The sequence below is a fragment of the Arachis stenosperma genome, chromosome 1 (genome assembly GCF_014773155.1).
Source record: "Arachis stenosperma cultivar V10309 chromosome 1, arast.V10309.gnm1.PFL2, whole genome shotgun sequence".
Lineage (NCBI taxonomy): Eukaryota > Viridiplantae > Streptophyta > Magnoliopsida > Fabales > Fabaceae > Arachis > Arachis stenosperma.
This window is the reverse complement of record NC_080377.1, coordinates 13,311,106-13,333,002: the sequence shown is the minus strand read 5'-3', so window position 1 is coordinate 13,333,002 and position 21,897 is coordinate 13,311,106. Positions and strand designations below refer to the sequence as shown.

General features: G+C 32.0%; 2 protein-coding genes across 2 annotated transcripts; one reads left to right on the top strand and one right to left on the bottom strand.

Annotated features, from left to right (window-relative positions):
* Positions 1–768: 768 nt before the first annotated feature.
* LOC130975620 (uncharacterized) lies at positions 769–3,615 on the bottom strand. Its single transcript, XM_057900385.1, has 2 exons — positions 3,296–3,615; positions 769–1,228 (listed from the first exon to the last, which is right to left on the bottom strand). Exons 1-2 carry the CDS (start codon positions 3,613–3,615, stop codon positions 769–771), a joined length of 780 nt encoding a protein of 259 aa, XP_057756368.1.
* A 13,428-nt stretch (positions 3,616–17,043) lies between these two features.
* Positions 17,044–21,727, top strand: LOC130975612 (monosaccharide-sensing protein 2-like). The gene is made up of 6 exons (XM_057900380.1): positions 17,044–17,122; positions 17,915–18,475; positions 19,226–19,722; positions 19,826–20,170; positions 20,715–20,902; positions 21,277–21,727. The coding sequence occupies exons 1-6, from the start codon at positions 17,044–17,046 to the stop codon at positions 21,725–21,727; spliced, it is 2,121 nt and encodes a 706-aa protein (XP_057756363.1).
* Positions 21,728–21,897: the final 170 nt, after the last annotated feature.

Genomic DNA, 21,897 nt, shown 5'->3' with positions numbered 1-21,897 from the left:
TCCATCAACACAGCATGCATCTTAAACAACACAAAACACTGAATAAAAATTGATTCTAATAGAAAAGATTCTACTCTTAACTATTAGTGACTCTCTTCTTTTTATAATGTGCAAGTGATTAGTTTAGTTAACTGATTTTTTTACGAGTGAGATAACAAATCCTGTTAATATATATACATATATACATACATTCTTAATTAACTTTAATCTTAAAATTAAATATAATCGACCACTAACTTAAATTTTTGTTATCTTAAATAATATATCAAAAATAGATGATTTATAAGTAATATGCACACTCTCTCTACTAATTAATATAAATATATGAGCAATAGACAATAGTAGTAGGACTAGGACATAGAAGTTCGAGGACAAACATATTATTGATTTATTTCTCAGTTTTTGTTAGATGAAATTCAGGAAGACACACATTTGCAAAAATCAGTAACGCCTACCAAACCTGGGTATAGCGTGATTGTACTATGGTAATTAAAGTAGTTATAATATTTTAAAAAATATTATTAAAATTAAAGTAATTTTTTATTAATTATTTAAAAAAATTACTAAAATATAATTTTATTTTTAACGATATTTATATAATCACCATAAACATCTTAACATATGCCAGAATTTTACCGATTAACATAACCAAAGAAATAAATAAATTAAATAAGTGATGAGATATTAATATTAATTATTTAATTTGTCTATTCATCCATGAAACAAAATAATAATCTAATATGATATCTCACTGCTGGTGGCAATAATTCAACTACTACCCAAACGCAACTCCAAATCAATTTCTTCATAATAGTTTCCACTACCACTCATGAAAGAAGAAGAGCTTGCACCAATAGTAGTTGTTGTTGGGATTATTCCAAACAAGAATCCATATTCATAGTTATTAGCGGCGGTATTGGTAGTAGTAGTGGCGGTTTCTCTAGTAGCAAACATTTCATTATGCTCTTTCTTCTCGGGAAAAAGCATGAGCGTTTTCTTAATTGGTTCATCTCCGGAAGAAGGGTATGTTGATGATGAGGATGGGTTTCTTATTCTAAAGTTGTAGAAGTGTTGTGTTGATGATGATGGTGGTGGTGATGGTGATTGGTGGCTAAAGAATCTATTAGCATAGCTCTGAACTTGTTGTGGTGTCTTGTTATGAAGATAGTGTCTAGCTATTTTACTCCAACGTCCTCTTCCATAATTGCTTAGTCCCATCAGAAATAACCTATGCTCAAATTAAAACATCCATGTATATACAATAACAATTAATGTCTTATAGCAAAATGATGAAGGAAACAAAAATTACTTTTAGGGTACAACATAAAAAAATACACTCAGAATTATTTTATTACATACTCACGAAAATACTTTTAAATTTTGTTATCGAAAAAAAAAAGTTCTTATATTATTTAAAAATGTAAAAAATATACAACTGTAAACTAAAATGTTTTACATTAACGAAAATAAGCGACATAATGAATAAAACTTCTTATATGATAAGTAATGACATTGGCAAGTGAGCCACATCACAATTTTTGGTTAATAGAATAGGTTTGTGATCATGGCTAAATATTTTTAGCATATTTTAAAAAGGAGCCATTTAAATAAAGACATTTAAAATATTTTTTTAAATATTTTTAAATAATTAAAATTTAATACATATAATTTATTAAATTATGTTATTTTTATTAAAATTATATCAGATAAATTAATTTGGTCAAAAAATCAATAAATTATACCTTAAATCCGCCTAAATTAATATTTTTTTATAAAAAATAATTACAATATTTCTATTATAAAAAATAACTAAAATACTATTATTATTATTATTATATATTTATATTGAGACTGCTAAATTTTAACTCTTTTTTTTATGTGCCGTTATAGAGTTAGAATTTAATATTTTTAAAATTAAAAAATATATATAATAAGAATATTTTAGTCATTTTCTATAATAAAGTTATTATAGTCATGCATTTTCTATAAAAAAGAATATTAATTTAGATCGGTTTACCGATTTTTTGGCCAAATTAATTTGTCTGATATAATTTTGACAAAAATAATATAGTTTAATTGATAAAAAATATCTTTGAAAAAAACGTTTTAAATATCTTTATCAAAATGATTCTTATTTTAAAATTATTTAAAAATATTTTTGTCAATAAATAAAATTCAAGAGTATTATTATCAACGTCAAATAATTTAAATATGTTTTTAATGATTTATCTTTAATTTTAACAGCTTTGGACAATGTAAATATAATAATAATTAATCCGTCACTATAATTATTATAGAAAATTTGATATAACTTGATCAATGTATTTGAAATTCAATTTGTGTATCCAGAAAATAAACCAAATCTTAAAGTGGAAACTAATAATTTAAGCCAAACAACCGCCAGCAAGTATGAACACTTTTTCTCAAGTCAAAATCTTTGAGAGAAAAGTGACATGGCTCATTTAATAATTAATTTAATAGTAGTCAATACCATAACACATCTTTATGAGAATAGGGCAATAGGCCGCAAAAATTCTGGCAAAGTTTCCGATTCTCTATTATCTAATACAACAATAATTAAAATAAAAACATTTAAGCAATTTATATATTTAATAGTTAACTATCATATAATATCATTAATATGTATATACAAAATTAATGATAAATATATCAAAAAATATGTAAAACTATATATACTTGTGCATATATATAAGAATTTAATTTTAATATACTATTACTATAAAATAATTTTATATGTGTATTAAATTATATAATATTACATCAATAAAAATAATTACATTTGCACATTGATGACATAAATGCTTATTCAAAAGAACAGATGTGATTGCACGACTGTATAAAACGCTTTACACTATCAATGCATCAAAATTAAATTCTATATATCATAATTAATTTTTTATATACATGTATCATTTTTAAATGATGTAATTAGATACTCTAGCATTGTAAAATTATTTTATAATATAATAAGTCAATTAAATTTTAAAACAAAAATAATATTCAAGATATAAATTAATTATATATAAATGTAAACTCATTTGCAGTTAACTTCATATGAAATTAAAATCTAAAAATCGTTAAATAATAATTTAATCAAATTATTTAACGATTCTCAAGTTAATAACTTCACATAAAATTAACTGCATGTGAATTTTTACTTTATATATAATATATATAATAGCTGGTGTGATATGATGACAACAATAAAATTCAATAATATATACCGCTTAAAATGTGTGAGGAAAAAAATAATAAGAAAGAAAGAAAGACAAACTCATGGTCTCTGAGAGTCCAATTAGCAGTGAGGCAATCGGGTTGATGATGATGATGATGAGCATGCATGTAGGGTTGGAAGAAGAAGCTGCTACTATTATTATTAGAACCCTGATAATGATAATGAGAAGGATTAGCAGAAGGATCATAGATATGCATTGAAGGTGGCCACACACTAGTAGTAGTAGCATGGTTCTGAAAATCGGATACAACCGGATCGACCACAGCAAAATTAAGGATTGTTGGTCCATCTGAAAATCTTGATGGTGGTGGAGGAGATGCTTCTCCTTCTGTAAGATCAATAATTTCAGGAGGCATCATTGTGGTAGAGAGAGAAAGAGTAGTATGAAACTATGAAGAATAGTGCGTGTGTGAGTGTGTGTGTAGCGGTGGACGTGCTTATATTCAGGATGAGTTACTCAAACCCTACTATGGACTATAAATAAATTAAACTATATTTTTTGTATGTTTTACCATTTTTTTTAAATATCTATAATGTTTAACTTTATTCAATTTTATTTTTAATATTTTTGATAAATTTAATTTTGTCTTTAATGCTTTTGAATTTGGGTCAAAACTATCTTAAATGTTTTTAATTTTGTTATTAATATTTTCGATAGATTAATGTCTATGGATATTTTTGAGACAAATTAAAAAATTAAGAACAAAATTAAATGAATTAAACTCTACGAATATTTTTTAAAAAATCACAAATATTAAAAACAAAAATATATTTTACTTTAAAAAATTTAAGTGTTTAAATAATTCTTCTTTAAATATATTTTATTAGATAAAGAGTACTCACTACAAAAAAAAGTTTATGGTAGCTAGTAAAAAGAGTGACTATAGATTTATGGTCACAGTTTTGGATCTATGGTCACGGTTTTTTACCGTAACTTATTCTGTCGTGGCCATAGATCTATGTTCACGATTTTTTTTATTTATGGTCACGGTTTCAATTTTCAAATTCTAACACCTTAGGCCACGTTTTTTCACTGTGATCATAGTCTCTATAGTTACCTCTTCTTAAAATCGTGACCATAGTCTTATCTATAGTCATGATTTTCACTGTGACTATTGACTCTATGGTCACCCCTCGTTAAAACCGTGACTATAGCCTTATCTATGGTCACGGTTTTCATCCTAACCATAACTTCTATGGTCACCCCTCCTTAAAATCGTGGCCATAGCTTTATCTATAGTCACAGTAAACCGTGACCATAACTTATCTATGATCACCCTATTTAAAAAACCGTGACCATAACCTACTCTATTTTACTAGATAAGGAGTACTTTGTATTTTTTATTAATTAAAAAAATTTAATTTGTTATTTATTATATTTTACATAAATAATTTAAATTTAAAAAAATAACTTGTACGCTAGTTAAATTAAGGGTTAAGTACGATTTTGTTCCGTAACGTAGAGGCTGAAAATTTATTTCGTCCCCGACCTTTTATTGGCTACAAAATAATCGCGAAGATTTGAATTTATTTTAAAATCGTCATTTTCACCAAATTTTTATTTTTATTACCATTTTACCTCTAACTAAAAAAACTATAAAATAAAATAAAAAAGAAAGGGAACGAAATGGGGTGGGGGGAAAGAGAACGGGGGAGGGAACGAAAGGGGGTGAGGAGAAAGGGGGGGGGAGGGCAGTCAGGGGTAGGGTGGAAAAGGTGGCCATCACACCGTCACTTGTGATGGAGAGCACGTCGCCGCTGTTACCGCTGCTTTCTCGCCGTTCTCGTTGCATTGCAATTCGCGGCGTCGCCACCATGCGATCTACCACCACCACTGCATCTCTCTTCTTTTTGCGATTCGCAGTTCACTGTCGCAGCCTCTCTTTTTCCATCATTGCTGCAGCCTTTTTTTTTTTAAATTTTCTGTTTTTGCTTTTGCTTCTGGTTTTGTTTTTATTGTTGCTTTGATTTCGTTATCCATTGTTATTGGTGTTGTTCTTTTAGTTATTGTTGTTTCATTGTTGTTGTTGTTTCACTGGTTCTATTTTTGCATTCTGCTTCTGTTTCTGCATTTTGAAAAAGATGGAGAAAGGATATTTTCGTCTGAAGGACGATTTTTAAACAAATTGAAATCTTAAAGACCATTTTGTAGTTAAAAAAATGCCAGAACGAAATAAATTTTCGACCTCTACGCTAAGAAGTAAAATTGTACTTAACCCTTAAATTAAATAATACTTTTTAATAAAATTATAAGAAAATTCAAAATATATTAATTTATTTATTATCTTTATAACGTATTAAATATTTTTTCAAGGAAGGTTTCCGGCATTTTTTTCTTTTAGTCATCTGGTCCATTTATATGCCCATATAAAGAAATTTTGACTAAAATCCTGGCAGAGTCTTTGAATAGACAATTGCATGCATGTATATGGTTACTTAAGACAAAAACATTATTAGTATTTTTTATGTAATAATGTACACTGATATAATATTTTTTATTTTTCTTTATTTCAATCAGTATTACCAAATATATTTGTATTTTCACTATTTTGTCTTGTTGTCCGTATATATTGTGTTTAAATCACGTCATATTATTTATTTGTTGATTCATAGAACCTAGCAGGCTGTGCTAATGATGACCTCACATTTATATGACAACAACAACATTGAATAATACTAAAAATCTTTTATTATATATAATACCCAAAAAAAAAACTTTTATTATATATACTTTCTCTCTCTTTTTAAAACTTCTCTCTCCTCGATTTAATAATTAGTAGGAATATTATCATTTTTTATGTATAATATTCTTTAATCTAATAATTAATGACTAAATACTCGTAAAATAGAATTCAATTTAATGATAAATATTATATATTATATTTTAATATGTATTTATTAAAAATATAATTATAATATTACAAAAGTAAAAATTATTTTTTTTTATTTATAATAAAAAATAAAAATATCATATATAATACGTCTTTTCCTTAAAAATTTAGTTCTAATATTAATTTTTTATCGAACTTTTCTCCTTGCAAAAATATTTCCAATATAAAATTATCAGAAAAGCTCTGCATATAAGCCATTAGAGCTTATATGCTTTACAAGTTCATTAACTAATAAACTCTCAAAATGCGCTGCAAGTTCTACGTCCAATACACGCACTATATAAAGATCCCGCGTATATATAACTACCAAATTTAAAAAATTTGTTTCCTTCTTCATTCTCCTTATTTCTAGATTTGTTTTCATTTTCATTCTTCTTCTTGTTCTTCTATCCTTATTTCTAGATTTGTTTCCTTCTTCGTTCTTCTTCTCGTTCTTCTCTCTTTCTAACTCCAGCTTCGTTTTCTATCGATTTTTTGTTTACTGAAATCAAAGTTTGAATTCGTTTTGAAGATAATGGAAGATTCAATCTCAGATTCTCAGCTGAATCAGGGCGAAGTGGATTATGAATTTGAATCTGACGAAGTTCCTGAGGTTTGATTTACATACGATTACTCTGAATTTTGTTGCAGTAATTTGTATAGCATTATGTAGCTGAATAATTCGTGAACATTGACTGTGAGACTAACGCGTCAACATAAATCTGTGGATTGAATGTAATGTATTAGTTTTGATTGATTATCATGAATTTATAGCAGACGCTCGGGTGTAGATCAAAACTTTTTTGGGTGTATTTTTTCGGGAGTGTGGGTGTATTTACAGTTTATGGCTTTTTCTGTTATTTTAGCTGAGTTGTTGTCGTTCGGGTGTATTATATGAGACATGATTCGGTGTGTTTTTAGTTTTCGTCATGGTGTATTCTGCAGCCTGTGTATTTACAGCTTATGGCTTTTATTGTCATTTTAGTTGAGTTGGTGCCGTTCGGGTGTATTATATTAGCAATGATTGGGTGTATTTATAGTTTTTGACATGGTGTATTCTGTAGCCTCTCTCTGTTGTTGATGACCAGTTTGTTCCGAAGGTTGGAATGACCTTTACCACCCTTGAAGATGCTGGAAAATTTTACAGGAACTACGCCAAGGCTGCAGGTTTTTCTACAAGAGTTCGGAGCACAAATAGGAAGGGAAACGAGATTAAGAATCAATTGATTACATGTAGCAAAGAGGGAAAATAGAAATCTAAAATATCTCCGACCGAGAAGACGAATCCGATAGCCGGTTTAAACTGTCCTGCAAGAATTTATATACACACATTGAAGGATGTTGGTGCTTGGATCATTTCAAAGGTTGTGCTGGATCATTCACACCCTTGCTGTCCAAGTAAAGCAGAGATGCTCAAACAGCACAGGGAACTAAGCATGTCCATTCATCGTACAATAGAGAATAACGAGGAGGCTGGTATCAGACCAAGCAAAACTTACCAATCATTTATTGCGGCTGCCGGGGTTACTGCGAGTTAAATTTTATTGAAAAGAATGTGAGGAATTACATTACTAGGGAAGTGCGGAATGTTTCCGAACAAGAAGATGCAAAGGAATTCGGAAAATATTTGTTACGAATGAAAGAGAAGAATCATAATTTCTTTTTTGAGCTTAGACTCGAGGAGGATCAATTGATTAAGCTGGATTTTTGGGCCGACGCAAGAAGTAGAGCTGCCTTTGAGTATTTCGGAGATGTTATTTCATTTGACACCACCTACAATACAAACAAGTAACAAACTGTCCCTGTTTATGATGCTAAATTAATGTATTTTTATGAATCCGCAGGAGAGGTGTATATTGGCTGTTTTTTGGTGTATACAAAGCATTTGTTGGGTGTACCTAATGATTTTCCATTCTGCACTATGGTAATTTGTTTCAGATATAATTTGGTTTGTGGTTCTTTTGTCGGGGTGAATCACCATGGTCAGTCAACACTTCTCGGATGCTCTTTGATGAAAAATGAAGAAATTGAATCATTCAAATGGTTATTTCAATGTTGGCTTCGTTGCATGGGGGGAAATGCTCCGAAAGGGTTTCTCACCGATCAATGCGCATCAATGAAAAGGGCTTTAGAGGCCTCTATGCCAACAACAATTCACCGTTGGTGCATTTGGCACATCATGAAGAAGATTCCAAGCAAATTAAACGGCTACAAGGGACATGCAGATATTGAACAAAAAATGAGCCAAGTTGTTTGGAACTCTCATAGCAAAGACTCATTTGATAGGAATTGGAATGATTTTCTGCTAAATTTTGGTCTTGTGGACAACAAGTGGCTTTCAGGTAGTGTTGTGTTAAAATCTGCAGTAGAGATGTAAATTTACTTTTTATTGGGTGTATTTATAGTCTGTATTTGGGTGTATTATGCAGATCTCTATGAAGACCGTCATATATGGGTTCCAATCTATCTGGATCATCACTTCTGGGCAGGGATGAGAAGCACACAAAGGAGCGAGAGCATGCATTCATTTTTTAACAAGTTTATTACCCGGAACAGCTCGCTTATTCAATTCATCAAACAATACGATAATTGCCTCGGAAGCAGGGAGCAAGCAGAGAGAGAATCAGATGCTGCAGATTTTCATACGGTCATACCGTGTGCAACCAAATCCTCCATTGAAGCTCAGTTTCAAGATGTGTACACTCATCAAAAGTTTAGAAAAGTCCAAGCACAATTCAGAGGAAAGACAAATTGCATCACTAGATTAACGAATTCTGCTCTAGGCTATTCAGTGTATGAGGTTGGAGAACAAGTTTCCAGATCAATATTCAACAAGTTTGTGGTTACTTACGACTCAGTTGCAGCCGAGATAAAATGCAATTGTTTATTATTCGAGTCGAGAGGGATACTATGTCGTCACGCACTAAGCGTGTTAAGCTTTGAACAAGTAAGCCAAGTGTCACCTAGATATATACTGGAACGATGGAGCAAGAAGGTAAAGAGACGACACACACACATCAAGAGCAGCCACGATGAGCCACTGTTGGAGCTAAGAAGTAAGAGGTTTGACCAATTAGTTTTTTGTTCGCAAAATATTTGCGAATTTGCATCAGAATTGGAGGAGCTGACTGCAATTCTGCACCATGCGTACGATAACGTCATGGCTGAGATGGAATCATTGAAAGCGAAAAGGAAGGGTACATCTTTTTTATCTCACGAAGACACCAACTTGGAATCCGTTAACGAGCTTCAAAGCCCTCCAAGGATTCGAATAAGAGGACGTCCAAAAAATAGGCTAGGTTCAAAGTTGGAGAAACAGATTGCAAATGCCACAAAGAAGAAGAAAACGAAAGGTTTAAACGAGGTAAAAGTGATGTTCTTTAAATATGTGGTGATTGAGTTTATTTTTCTCGTTAATAGTTTAGCTAATATGTGAGTTTGTTATATTCAGTTAAACCTCTTTGATGCTGCATCAGTGGTGTATTCAAATTCCAGCCAATATCAAGGACATGTTATGAATTATCAATTCACGGTACCAGCAGCATCGAATAACTCTTTGGGTGTATAGTTACAGAATGTGGGTGTAAAAGCATTGTTCTTTTGGGTGTATTTCTGAATTTTCTTGTATTTCAGATTTTACTTATACATAGATATATATACTTCAGAATCTTGTTTTTATGTTATAAAATATTGTTTGTTTTTTTACAATGGTTTAAGGGTTTTAGGTATTAGAGTTTAGGGTTTTAGGGTTTACGGGGTAGGGGGTTAGGGTTTAGGTTTTAAGTGTTTCGTGTTTAGGGTTTTAGGGATAAAGCATCAGGGGGATAGATTTTTGGGTGTATATTCAACTTTCTTTGGGTGTAAAAAATGGCAGGTAATTGGTGTATATTTGGTTTGATGTTTTCCTTCATATTATAGTACGTGTAATTCATACATTTTGAATACAGCACACAGAGTTTAATTATTGAAAGAAATTTCACAATAAACTGTATTATAATTATCAAATATTTACAATATGTCTTCCATTTGTCACAAGACTATATAACATTTACATTAAGCAGTGTCAACATCCTCAGAATCTATTACATTAAGCAGTGTCAACATCCTCAGAATCTATCTGACAATATGGACTCAATAACAACGAGGATGGCTTGGACAGTCTTATTGCATTACTTTTCCTAATGGCTTCAGATTTGTCTAGATTCATGTCATGGAATAGAATCCGGGAAGCATATTCCACTCTAAAGTGGTCCATCTCGTCCTACAGTTAAAAAGAATATTCTATTTAATCAACCATGTTAATTGAGAAATGTAATACAAAGTTATTTAGTTTTAAACACATTTATCTGGCTCCAATTGTCCCACTCATACTTCCGCCTTTTAATGTTTGCTGGCTGAAGTATCTCAAGCTACTTCATTACGTAGATAGCACATTCATAGTTGAAAACAAAGAAAATAAATTACAAATTACATATAGGAAAGTTTAATTTTCAGAGTGAAAGATTTATACCTTGTCTTTTGGCCCGAGATGTTAAGGTATGGTGGTTCAATTTCCTTGTCCTTGTCCCTTGTCTTCAGAGGTGCCACCCAGCATATACTTTAATTCGTGAAATTACATATCCCTTAAAACACAAAACAAATCAGTAATACATAAATAATTTCAATAAAGGGATACACCCAAAGGAGCACAAAGTTACACCTTATATTGAACAGAAATACACCCAACTATTAAAATAAAGAACACAGAACCAACTTACAATGAATGTATTTAGGGCAGTTCTCTTATCGGGCGGAGATTTTGTGTGATATGGGTCGACTATATAAAATTTCCGCTTCCTTGTATCAGCCAACCATAACCACCAATGGTCTGAATGGCAAACAGGTGCAAAAATCTGAAAAATGTTCAGATTGAACACTGTTTTAATTTATTTGGCACATAAGTAAAAAATTGTCATAAGAAGTTTTGAAATGAAAACTTACATAACAATGTGATGCTAATTTTTTAAGGTCCAAGAAGGGTATAAATATTGGATAGTCTTCCACCCTGAATGACCTATTAGTTTTAGCATTTAAGAATGCCCCCCTTTGGATGATTTACAATCGCCATATTCTGCAAAAATTGAGAACAACCAAATGAATCCAGAAAATACACCCAAACGAATAAACAACTCTCACCCAATTGAATACAGAAAATACACCCAAATGAATAAACAGAATACACCCAATGTAAGAAAAACAATACATCCTAAGGAATGCAGAAAATACACCAAAAATTCGTTGAAGCAACCCTTACCACAATATCAGGGGGGAGACAGTATACTTCTTCTTGAAACCTTTGAATATTTTGTTGGTTTACGATGAAGTACATGGCAGAGACAATCTAGAAAAACAGAATACACATCAATCAGAATTGTACTTAATTTTGGTGATAAAAAAATTAATGTTGTTGTGATATTACCTCAGCTTCTATATGCGTTTTAGGTGCAAGTGATGCAAAGTGGAATTTTGACAGAGTGTATATATCTCCGGCTTGGAGTTTGCCGATGTCGTCAAACTCATCAGTTCGTTCATTTGAGTAGGATTTCACTCGTATAGCCCAGTGGTAGCATTTCTGTTTCATGTCAGTAGTATCTAAATCCGGCCTGGCAGGAGCTTTAAACTTCTCGAAACTCTCTGCCCCATTCTCCTTTGGAATCTGCGGACTTTTTTTTTCTTTTGTCACCCCACCACTTGCAATTTTATGTACCAGATTCTCTAATTGTTCTAGCAGTGTTGGGGTTTCTGGAGTTTTTGCCACGTGTTCATCTTGCGTTGACGCCCCCTCCTGCGTTGTTGTTTCTTCTTGGCTCGAATCAGTGAAGCCAAGGCTGAATGATGGCAACAGATCTTTTTTAGGAACGTACGATGATGTCCGTGTCATCATCATCAACGCAGCAGTGTCTTCTGGGGCTGGATTACTGCGTGATCATGTATAACATATTATAACAATAAGAATATACGGATGATAACCAAAACATTGATTTTACTCTAATGAACTTACATTTTAGATGGAGTTGGGGGAAGTGTGAGTGTGCTTTCTTCAAGTTCTTGGGGGGGTTCAGGAGTGCTGCACGGCACATAAAATTAATCATGATGTAAATAAAACTATTCAGGGGCAATATACACCCAAACTGTAACCCAATATACACCCAAACTGTAACCCAATATACACCCAATAATATTTCTTACGTTTTTGTAGTTCCTTCAATTTGTAGCTGAGGGGTTGGTTCATATTCTGTCTCAGGTGTTTCTTCAAATTCCGGCACAGCGGTTGTTTGGGACACTGGTAGACAAACTTGAATTGGAACTCTAAACAAGAAGAAAAATGAAAGGTTAACAATGCTTTTGAAAATAAAAAGGTTATAAGAGTGAAATATTCTTAAAAAACTCACATTGCAAGAGTTCCAGACGGTGTCTCTTTCCTCACAACCATCATATTCAAATCAGTCGGCTCACTGGCTGACTCTTCAACCAGACTCATTCTAAAATACACCCAAAGAAAGTCAAAAATACACCCGAACAATTCAAAAGAAAGACAGGCTTTGTTTTTTGAGAACTTACATAATTGCAGTTTTTGATTTTTTTTTTCTTGCCTTTTTTTTCTCGAATAAAACAATAAAGGGCTTTTTTCTAAAAAAAATATACAAAATTAGAAGTAGAAGGTAATAAAAGAACAAAAGTAACGGTTATTTGAAAGAAAAATTATATGCTGTCTGCCGGTCTGTTTACACTACTTTGTGTTGTGTGTCCTTGAGAGGAAGGATCATCACTTCCCAAGTTTACGTCTGGTATTCTAAACAGAGTTCATGTTATTCAGACAAAATATCATACAGTTAAATCATGATAACAAGATTTTATCAAATAAAGCTTCTTACGTTTCAGAGGAGACATAGTGACCTTCCGTCGATCGCAGGTCAGCTTCCTTCTCCCATGCGAAACAAGAAACAGTTATTAACAAAGAAAACACGCTAAAATCTGAAATATACACCCCCAACAAGACATACCCCCTGTGCAGCAGAATTTTCATTGTTTTCTCTTAAGAATTCATCTAGATCTTCACTTCCTATTTCAGATCTGTCAGTACATTCATAAAAGAACATGTTAACAAATATAATCATGATGATAGACGGTAATATAGCTTACAAAGTACTGTACCCATGATAGGATTGATCTTCTTCAGGAGATGAATGCTCAATAACAACCTTTTCCTTTTTGGATTGTGTTCTGGGTGTAAAAAACAAGTATGAATCAGAAATAAAAAATTAATTTTATCACAAAATATTATCTAAAGAAGTGCTTACTTTTTTGGTGTTCTTTGTATCTTTTTCTTTTTTTTTTTTTTGCTTCTTCACCGGTGATGATTCTTCGCTTCTATAAGTTAATACATGAAATCTTGATAATAAAGCCAAAAGAAAGGAGTAATAATTTTAGAACATTACTCATCAGTTGATTCAGATTCTGATTCAGAATCTTCTTGACCTTTCTTTCTTTTTTTTGGAGTCCATTCTGGAAGGAAAACAATCATTATTTAAAACATACTAAAGATATAAAATACACCAAAATGAATGCACAAGATACACCCAAATGAATGCACAATATACACCCAACACAATAAACAAAATACACCCAACTTGATAAACAACATACACCCAACACAATAAACAAAATACACCCAACTTGATAAACAAAATACACACAAGTATGTCACTTACTTTTTTCTTTTTTGCTGGGTTATTTTCTTGGTGAATCCTCTGAGTCTTCTTGAGTCTCAGACTCAGAGGTAGAACTGTCACTATCAGTTGTTTCTGTCTGCGAAGACGATGTTGAACTTGCCTTCCTTTTTTTGTTTTTTTTATTTCTTGTTTTTTTTCTTTTTTCTCTATTTTTTTCATTTTTCCTCTTGTTTCCGCCATCTTTACAACCCCCTGAAATATTAGAAATCTTAGTTAGCAGCATTCAGGTAAATAAAATACACTCAACATATTATGTTCACTTACCATATTTTCCTCTATTTCTGCCCTCATTCTTTCGACCAACTGCTCCTTACTCCAGTTCACAATCCAGGGTTTTGGAGGTCTTTCTGCCCTCTTCTTGTCTTTATTTTTAGAGAGATGAAAGTAAATTATCATCAGGGCAAAGAGGCAGCCATCAATTGCCTTTTTCTTTTTCTCCTTGTAATCGGTTATGCCCTTGATGATAAAACTCAAAACATGCCCTCCCCAGTTTCGCTCTGTTATGGTGTCCATCTCAAAAATTGGTGCCAGGTGCACATGTGAGATTTTGTTTATTGTCGTTGGTAAAAGGAATGCCATCTGTATATAGAGAATGAAAATCCTCTTGAACATTAGGCGATCCTGTTCGTTACCAATGCCAATATCCATCATCTCATCTGTAAGATTTTTGAGGGTCTTACCCTGGAATCTTCTAAAAATTTCTTTATCATCCTTAGAAAGTTTCTTATAATTGACTTTCTGAGGAAATAGATCTCCTACAAAAAGAAAAACAACGTAGTAAGAAAATCAGTTCAAATACACTCAAGCATAAACTTAAATACACCCAAGCATCATTTAATATACACCTATAATTTTTAGTGAGTTACCTGATGTGTTGATGCCAAGCGCATCACCTATTGTTTTTGGAGTTATTTTAAAAGAACCGTATCCGATTTTCAGTCTGTTCTCCCCTAATTTGAAGTTGTTAGCCAACTCCCTTAATAATTGGTGATGCACCCTTAGTGGCGAGATGTGCATCAAGCCACCAAATCCCAAATCTCTCACAATCGTTTTTTTCTCCTCACTCATGTTTCTGAATTTCTGACTTAATAAATGTGTTGCACACTTAAGGTCTTTGGTTTGCTGTAAACAAAAACAAAATTATAGTCAGATATATTTCTATTATAAAACTGATTTCATCTAAGACATATATTTGTTGTTACATTTTTTCCAGCTTGGTTTCTCACTGCCATTTTTTCTGAAATGAAAAATATACCCATAGATATCAGTAAGATACACTCATAGATATGAGTCAGATACAACCATAGATATCAGTAAAATACACCCATAGATATGATTCAGATACACCCATATATATCAGTAATATACACCCATAGATATGATTCAGATACACCCAACAATTTATGCCATATACACCTAACAAGTTACTCCATATACACCCACTAAATTATGCCATATACACCCAAGGACAACCAATATTACAAGGACAAGCAATATTAGAATAGCTGCAACAGTTGATTATATTACACTATATCAGTTCAGAAATTTACATCCAACAAATTATACCATATACACCCAACAAATTACGCAATATACTCCTAAAAATCAGTTACGAGAAGAACTAGAACAAGAAGAACAATAAAATGTAGAATAACTAAGAAGAACAGTAAAACGTAGAACCAAGAAGAATAGTAAAACGTAGAACAAGAAGAATATTAAAAACAGTAAAATGAGAGATAGAACAAGAACAATAGTAAAACCTAGAAGAACGTAGAAGAACAGAAAAACCTAGTTCTTCGATTTCGAAATGTGAAAAATCTACAAGATGACTAAAATAGTAACGTACCTTGAGTAATATTTCTTCGTTTTTTCTGAAAATTGTTGATGAAGAGTTCTATCTTTTGTTGATGGTTTCTGCTAATCTTCGCGACGAGTTCTATCTCTTGATTTTGGAATGTTGCTCGAAGGTTGACGGTTTTTGTTTTTTTCGAAGGAGAAGTGAAAGAGTGCACCATAACGAACGCTTTTTTCCGATGCGTAACGGTTGAATGACGCGCGTGACATTGACGCTCTATTCAAAAGGTATGAATACACGTGTAGTGTTATCGGGTTGGGCCAACTTGTAATGCTTGTAGACCTTTTTTACTTGTATGTGTAGCAGTATATATACTACCGGTGTGCTTTGTTAAGCATAATGTGCATCTAGCAAATTTTTTAGAGAAATGTTAGATGTATTATTTTTTATTATATTTTAATCTAAAAGTGACTCAGCTCATAAAAAAAGATATACTATTTATAACAAAATATGGTGCAATATATTTCCCATTCTACTTAAATATGCACTCATTAATTTTTATAAATATATTTATGTATAAAAATCATGCATAAAAATAAAACAAATAAATTAAATTATAATTATAGGGATATATAATTGTTATATCTAGCTATCAATAATTCAATATATTTGCAAACCGATATGAAAAATTTAATTTTGGAAGATTCAAACTCAACAAAATACTTTTTAAAAAACTAAGACTTAGTGAGAGTGAAAATGATAAATACAAAAGTAAAGCTATCAAAACTTAAGAAATAGGATCACAGCTCAATCTAATTCTTTTAGTGTGGTCAAGTATTTTAATTAAGTATCGAAAAATTAGTAAATTATATATTATTTAATTTATCTATAAAATTAAAAAAACCACATCAATTAGAAAAAAGAATATTGGAGGCATAGTGGATCTGGCAAGCCATGTTTTGCTCCTATTCTAAATACCGTTTTCCTTGTTATAAAATAGTAAATTTCATCGTGGCACATTCTCACTCACAAATAACTTTGCAAAGATTTCGATTTCAATATGACTAATCATCATCAACACATAAGCATCGCTATTCCAAGAAATTAGGGTTGGCATTGTTCTTTGATTTGACTTTCAAATTTGGATCAAAATCCCACTTTTAACAACTTCATTACCATAACATAGATATCACTGTAGTTGAAAACAGATAAGAAGATTGTGACACATTAATTATAGCCAATCAGCCATACAATAAAAAGAAACAAAGTAACAAAATGTGCACATAAACTTTTGCTTTAGGTTTTTTTTTTTTTTTTGGCTAATTTTTTAGCCAAGAAAAACAAGAAACAATGCAGGAGATTATAATTGTTGCTGCTGCTGCTACTCTAGGGAATCTGCTTATTGGATGGGATAGTTCAACCATTGCAGGTTTGTACCAAATTAATTTTTATGTTAACTTTCTTTGCCTATTTTTGATGCCAAGATATATGCACTTTTCTTGGATTAACCATTTACTACTTCCATCTAGTTTTTCCATTGTTTTTACTTCTTTGTGTTATATATTCATTTTGGATTCTAATCTAATTTTTATACCAATGATGTTTAGTTTTATCTCATTAGATCAGATCATTGAAAAATAAAATCAGAGATTTATATACCAGAATTTATGAATTAAAATGGACAATTTTAATTTCGAAATCTAAACTTATTATACATTCTGATGAATAGTAATCAGAATGGTCGCAAAAAATTATGTATTTATTAATTAGGATTAAGCACCTCAAACTGATTTTTAAAAAATACAATAATAAATCAAATTGATTTTTCTGTTAATTAACTAATAATATGTCACAAAATGATTATGTAAGTCATGTATCATCATCTATAACTAGTTTTTTGCCAATAAATTTGTTATAGAATCCGTCTATATTACTGTCATAATAAAATATTTGACCCTAATTATTTACCGATGAGAATTATATTATCGGATTTTTTTTGACAAAAAATCTGATAGTATGAATTATTTTTGTTATTTCGCCAGTAAATTTGATGTTATTTAACATTTTTTTTTTTATAGTGAAATCAATCTAGTTCATATGATTACATTTCTAAGAAATCAATTTAAGACATTGAAATTCTAAAATTTATTTTAACTATTAACCCTAATAAATTCTTACTAGCTAAATTACAAATTTAATTACCAAAATGCCATGCATGCAGGTGGCATGGGCTACATCAAGAGGGAATTCAAACTTGATCCCACAGTTGAGGGGATGATTGTTTCCACCTCCTTCTTCACCGGCACCATCGTGACGATCTTCTCCGGAAAAGTATCCGACATGATCGGCCGGCGACCCATGCTCATAGGATCATCCATAATGTTCTTCCTAAGTGGTCTAGCCATGTTATGGGCTCCAAATGTTGCCTTCATAGTGTTCTCAAGGCTCTTAGACGGCATCGGAATCGCCCTCGCCGTCACGATAACCCCAGTCTACATCTCGGAGATTGCGCCGCCCGAGATCAGAGGCTTGCTGAACACGCTACCGCAGTTCTCATGCTCTTTGGGAATGTTCTTGGCTTACATTTGGATGTTTTCAATGTCTCTTTTGGAATCTCCAAGTTGGAGAGCAATGCTTGGTGTAGTTTCCATTCCTTCTGTTGCTTATTTCTTCTTGGTTGTCTTCTTTCTTCCTGAATCTCCTCCATGGTTGGTAAGCAAAAGTAGGATTTCAGAGGCTAGGAAGGTTCTTCAGAGAATTCGTGGCCAAGAAGATGTTTCAGGTCATCATCCTTAAACTACCTACATAGCTTCCATTATTATTCTTGGAATTTTTGCAATATTTGCATGCAGTTGTTTTTTAAGTAGAGTTGTTAGTTGAGAACTATTAACTAATTTGACATATTTAATTAAATTATATTTAATGAAGGTAAAAACTCAGGTGCAGTTGACTTCACGTGAAGTTGATAGTTGAGAGCCATTAAATGAAAATTCAGTCAAATCAGTTAAATCATCTAACAGCTTTCAGCTATCAACTTCACGTGAAGTCGACTGCACCTTAGCTTCCACCTTTAATGAAGGTGAAAATTCAGATGTAGTTAATTTCATGTGAAGTTGATAGTTGAGAATTATTAAATGGTTTGACAGATTTGACTAAATTACCATGTAACAACTCTCAACTATCAATTTCATATAAAGTTAACTATACTTGAATTTTTACCTTTAATGAATATACTATCAATAAGTAAAAACAACTACATATGAATTTCTACCATATTTAATTAGGTGAACTATTCTCAACTATAATTTTCTGTGTGAATTGTCACTTAATAAATACCCCAAATTTTTTACATTTGATTAGTTTTTTACACACATGCACACAAACACATGAATGATATAATTTGCACTTGTATTACACATAATCTGCACCTACAAATTGACAGAAAATTTGTACACACAAATCTTATATTTTAGAATTTTTTTCTACTGAAAACTTTTAATGGTAAGACTAAGATAGGTTTGAAAATGTATAGGAGAACTAGCATTGTTGGCAGAGGGTATGAACCCTGGAGGAGAATCAACCATCATAGAAGAATACATAATAACCCCAGCAGGAAGTACTGAACAAATATCAAACATGGAATCAGCAAAAGATTACATAAAACTTTATGGACCAAACCAGGGAGTTTCAATGATTGCTCATCCAATCAGCAGTGTACATGGTGGCGGTAGCATCCTAGCGCTGTCGCGCCAAGGAAGCGTTGCCGGGCAAGCAACCGCCGGCCTCAAGGACCCTATTGTGAATCTGTTTGGTAGCATGCATGAGAGTGATCATCATCATCATCATCATGATCTTGCTGCACAAAGCATTGATCAAGGCTCTTTTGGTACCCACCATGACAATTTGCAAGCTCCATTGCTCTCAAGGCAAGGTAGTAGTGTTGTGGATAGGAGTAGATTTTATAAGAGGAGCAGCAGCATCAAAGGAAGTAATGGTAACTTGGCTGCCCAGGGTGAAACCGCCACTAAGGTAAAATTAAAAATTAGTATTTTTGTATGTTTTATATATGTGATTTATGATTAAAAATTTTGTATTTTTATGTGATATTCTTGTTGGAATTTGTGCATCTTAGGCAACAAACATTGGTGGGGGTTGGCAATTGGCATATAAAGCAGTGGATGGAAAAAAGGAAGGAGGGTTCCAAAGGTTGTATTTGCATGCAGACCCTTCCATTGGCGCAGGGTCTCAGCATGGTTCATTTGTTGGGAATTCAGGGACTGATTTGCAATTAGCATTAGAGCGTGGTGAATCATTTCAAGCAGCAGCACTTGTGAGCCAATCAGTTCTTGCTCTTAATAAGGATAACACAATAAAGCCAGAAGCTGTTGCTAATAAAGGATCAGGCTGGGGTGCTCTGCTTGAACCTGGAGTTAAACGTGCATTGATTGTTGGAATTGGGCTTCAAGCTCTTCAACAGGTATATTTATTAACAATCATGATACTAATACTCTATATTTGCTGTTAACAACTTTGATTATTTGTCTATTGTATGCTTGATTATTTTGGCGACTTATTTAGTTTTAAAAAAAAGTTTAATTGTTCGGTCGGTCCTTCTAGTTTTACTGAATTTTCAATTAAGTCTCTATACTTTTTTTTTTTCGACTGAGTTCCTGTAGAATTAACGGAATGTTTTGTTAAACAAAACGAATATGACTAATACTTGATTTAATATTCTACATAATTTGACAGAATATTCAATTAATTTTAATGTTTTTATCACGGTAGAGACTTAGTTACAAAATCTGATATATTATATGGACTTAATTGAAAAGAAAAAAAAAGGAATATGTGTATAATATGTACAAATCTATAGTGACTGATTTGATAGTTGATTTTTAGTATACATGAAAATTAAATATTTGTAGGGACCAAAACAAAAAGAAAAAAAATGCATTCTACAAGGACTGAAAATTAATTTATACTTACATTCAATAGTATATAACTTCAAATACATGTTGCAGGCTGCTGGCATAAATGGATTTCTATATTATGCTCCTCAAATCCTTGAGGAAGCAGGTGTTGGGGCACTTCTTTCAAGTTTTGGGATTACTGAAACATCAGCTTCTTTACTCGTAAATGTTATTATAACATTTTCTATGCTCCCTTGCATTGCTCTTTCCATGAAACTCATGGATATTGCAGGGAGGAGGTAAGTTTAACTACAATTTCAAAATTTATTATGTAGTTTCAATTTGCTTTTAGCCTTTTCTTGTTGTTCAAGATATTCTTTAGTAAAGTGTATTATAAGTTATAATCATATCTTTCTATAGTCTTATTCGATAACTGTTCTAAGTCACAAAATACAAAGATACTGAGATAGTAGAGAGATAGTAAAAATTCGTCTCTACTATATCCATATTTTGGATGGATATAAATTTCGTCTATTTTCTTCTATCAGTTTGTGTCTTTAGATCTCTATATTTTTATTCAGAAACTGACCTCCAATTACATTCTTATATGCAAAATTTAAGGACAAATAATGCATCATTGATCTAAATGAGAATAATTATTTGTGAAATGCAGGGCACTATTGCTCAACACAATCCCCATCTTGATAGTGTCTCTATCAGTACTAGTACTAAGGGATTCATTCCCCATGAGTTCTATTGTGAATGCAGCAGTAACAGCAACATGTGTCATTGTCTATGAGAGCATCTTCTGCATGGGATTTGGTGTGATTCCCAACATTATTTGTGCAGAGATTTTCCCAACAAGTGTGAGAGGAATATGCATCTCAATTTGTGCACTCACATTTTGGATCAGCACATTGATTGTCACATCTTCATTCCCATTCTTGCTGCATCAAATTGGACTCACTGGTGTCTTTTCATTGTTTGTTTGTGGTTGCATCATTGCATGGGTGTTTGTTTACACGAAAGTTCCTGAGACAAAGGGCATGCCTTTAGAAGTCATCATCGAGTTCTTCGCCATTGGTGCTAAGCCTGGAGCAGATCCTGCCACCATGGCAAGCTAAAAAGCTCGACGATTGTTGTCTTATTTGGTAATTATCTCAGAACAAAGATAGAGACATTGGAAGACACAACACAACTATTTACAGAAAATGATAAACAAAATGTCTGTGTCTTTGCTTAACCCAAAATGGGACAATAAAAGAGTTTATAAACACAAGTTTTCTATTTGTGT

Excerpts from the sequence above, each read along its gene's own strand:
- LOC130975620 (XM_057900385.1), bottom strand. The coding sequence starts at position 3,615 with ATGATGCCTCCTGAAATTATTGATCTTACAGAAGGAGAAGCATCTCCT. Across the intron at positions 1,229-3,295 it reads TGGACTCTCAGAGACCATGA|GTTATTTCTGATGGGACTAA; the intron begins GTTTGTCTTTCT and ends ATTTGAGCATAG.
- LOC130975612 (XM_057900380.1), top strand. The coding sequence starts at position 17,044 with ATGCAGGAGATTATAATTGTTGCTGCTGCTGCTACTCTAGGGAATCTG. Across the intron at positions 18,476-19,225 it reads TGGCCAAGAAGATGTTTCAG|GAGAACTAGCATTGTTGGCA; the intron begins GTCATCATCCTT and ends GAAAATGTATAG. Across the intron at positions 20,903-21,276 it reads ATGGATATTGCAGGGAGGAG|GGCACTATTGCTCAACACAA; the intron begins GTAAGTTTAACT and ends TGTGAAATGCAG.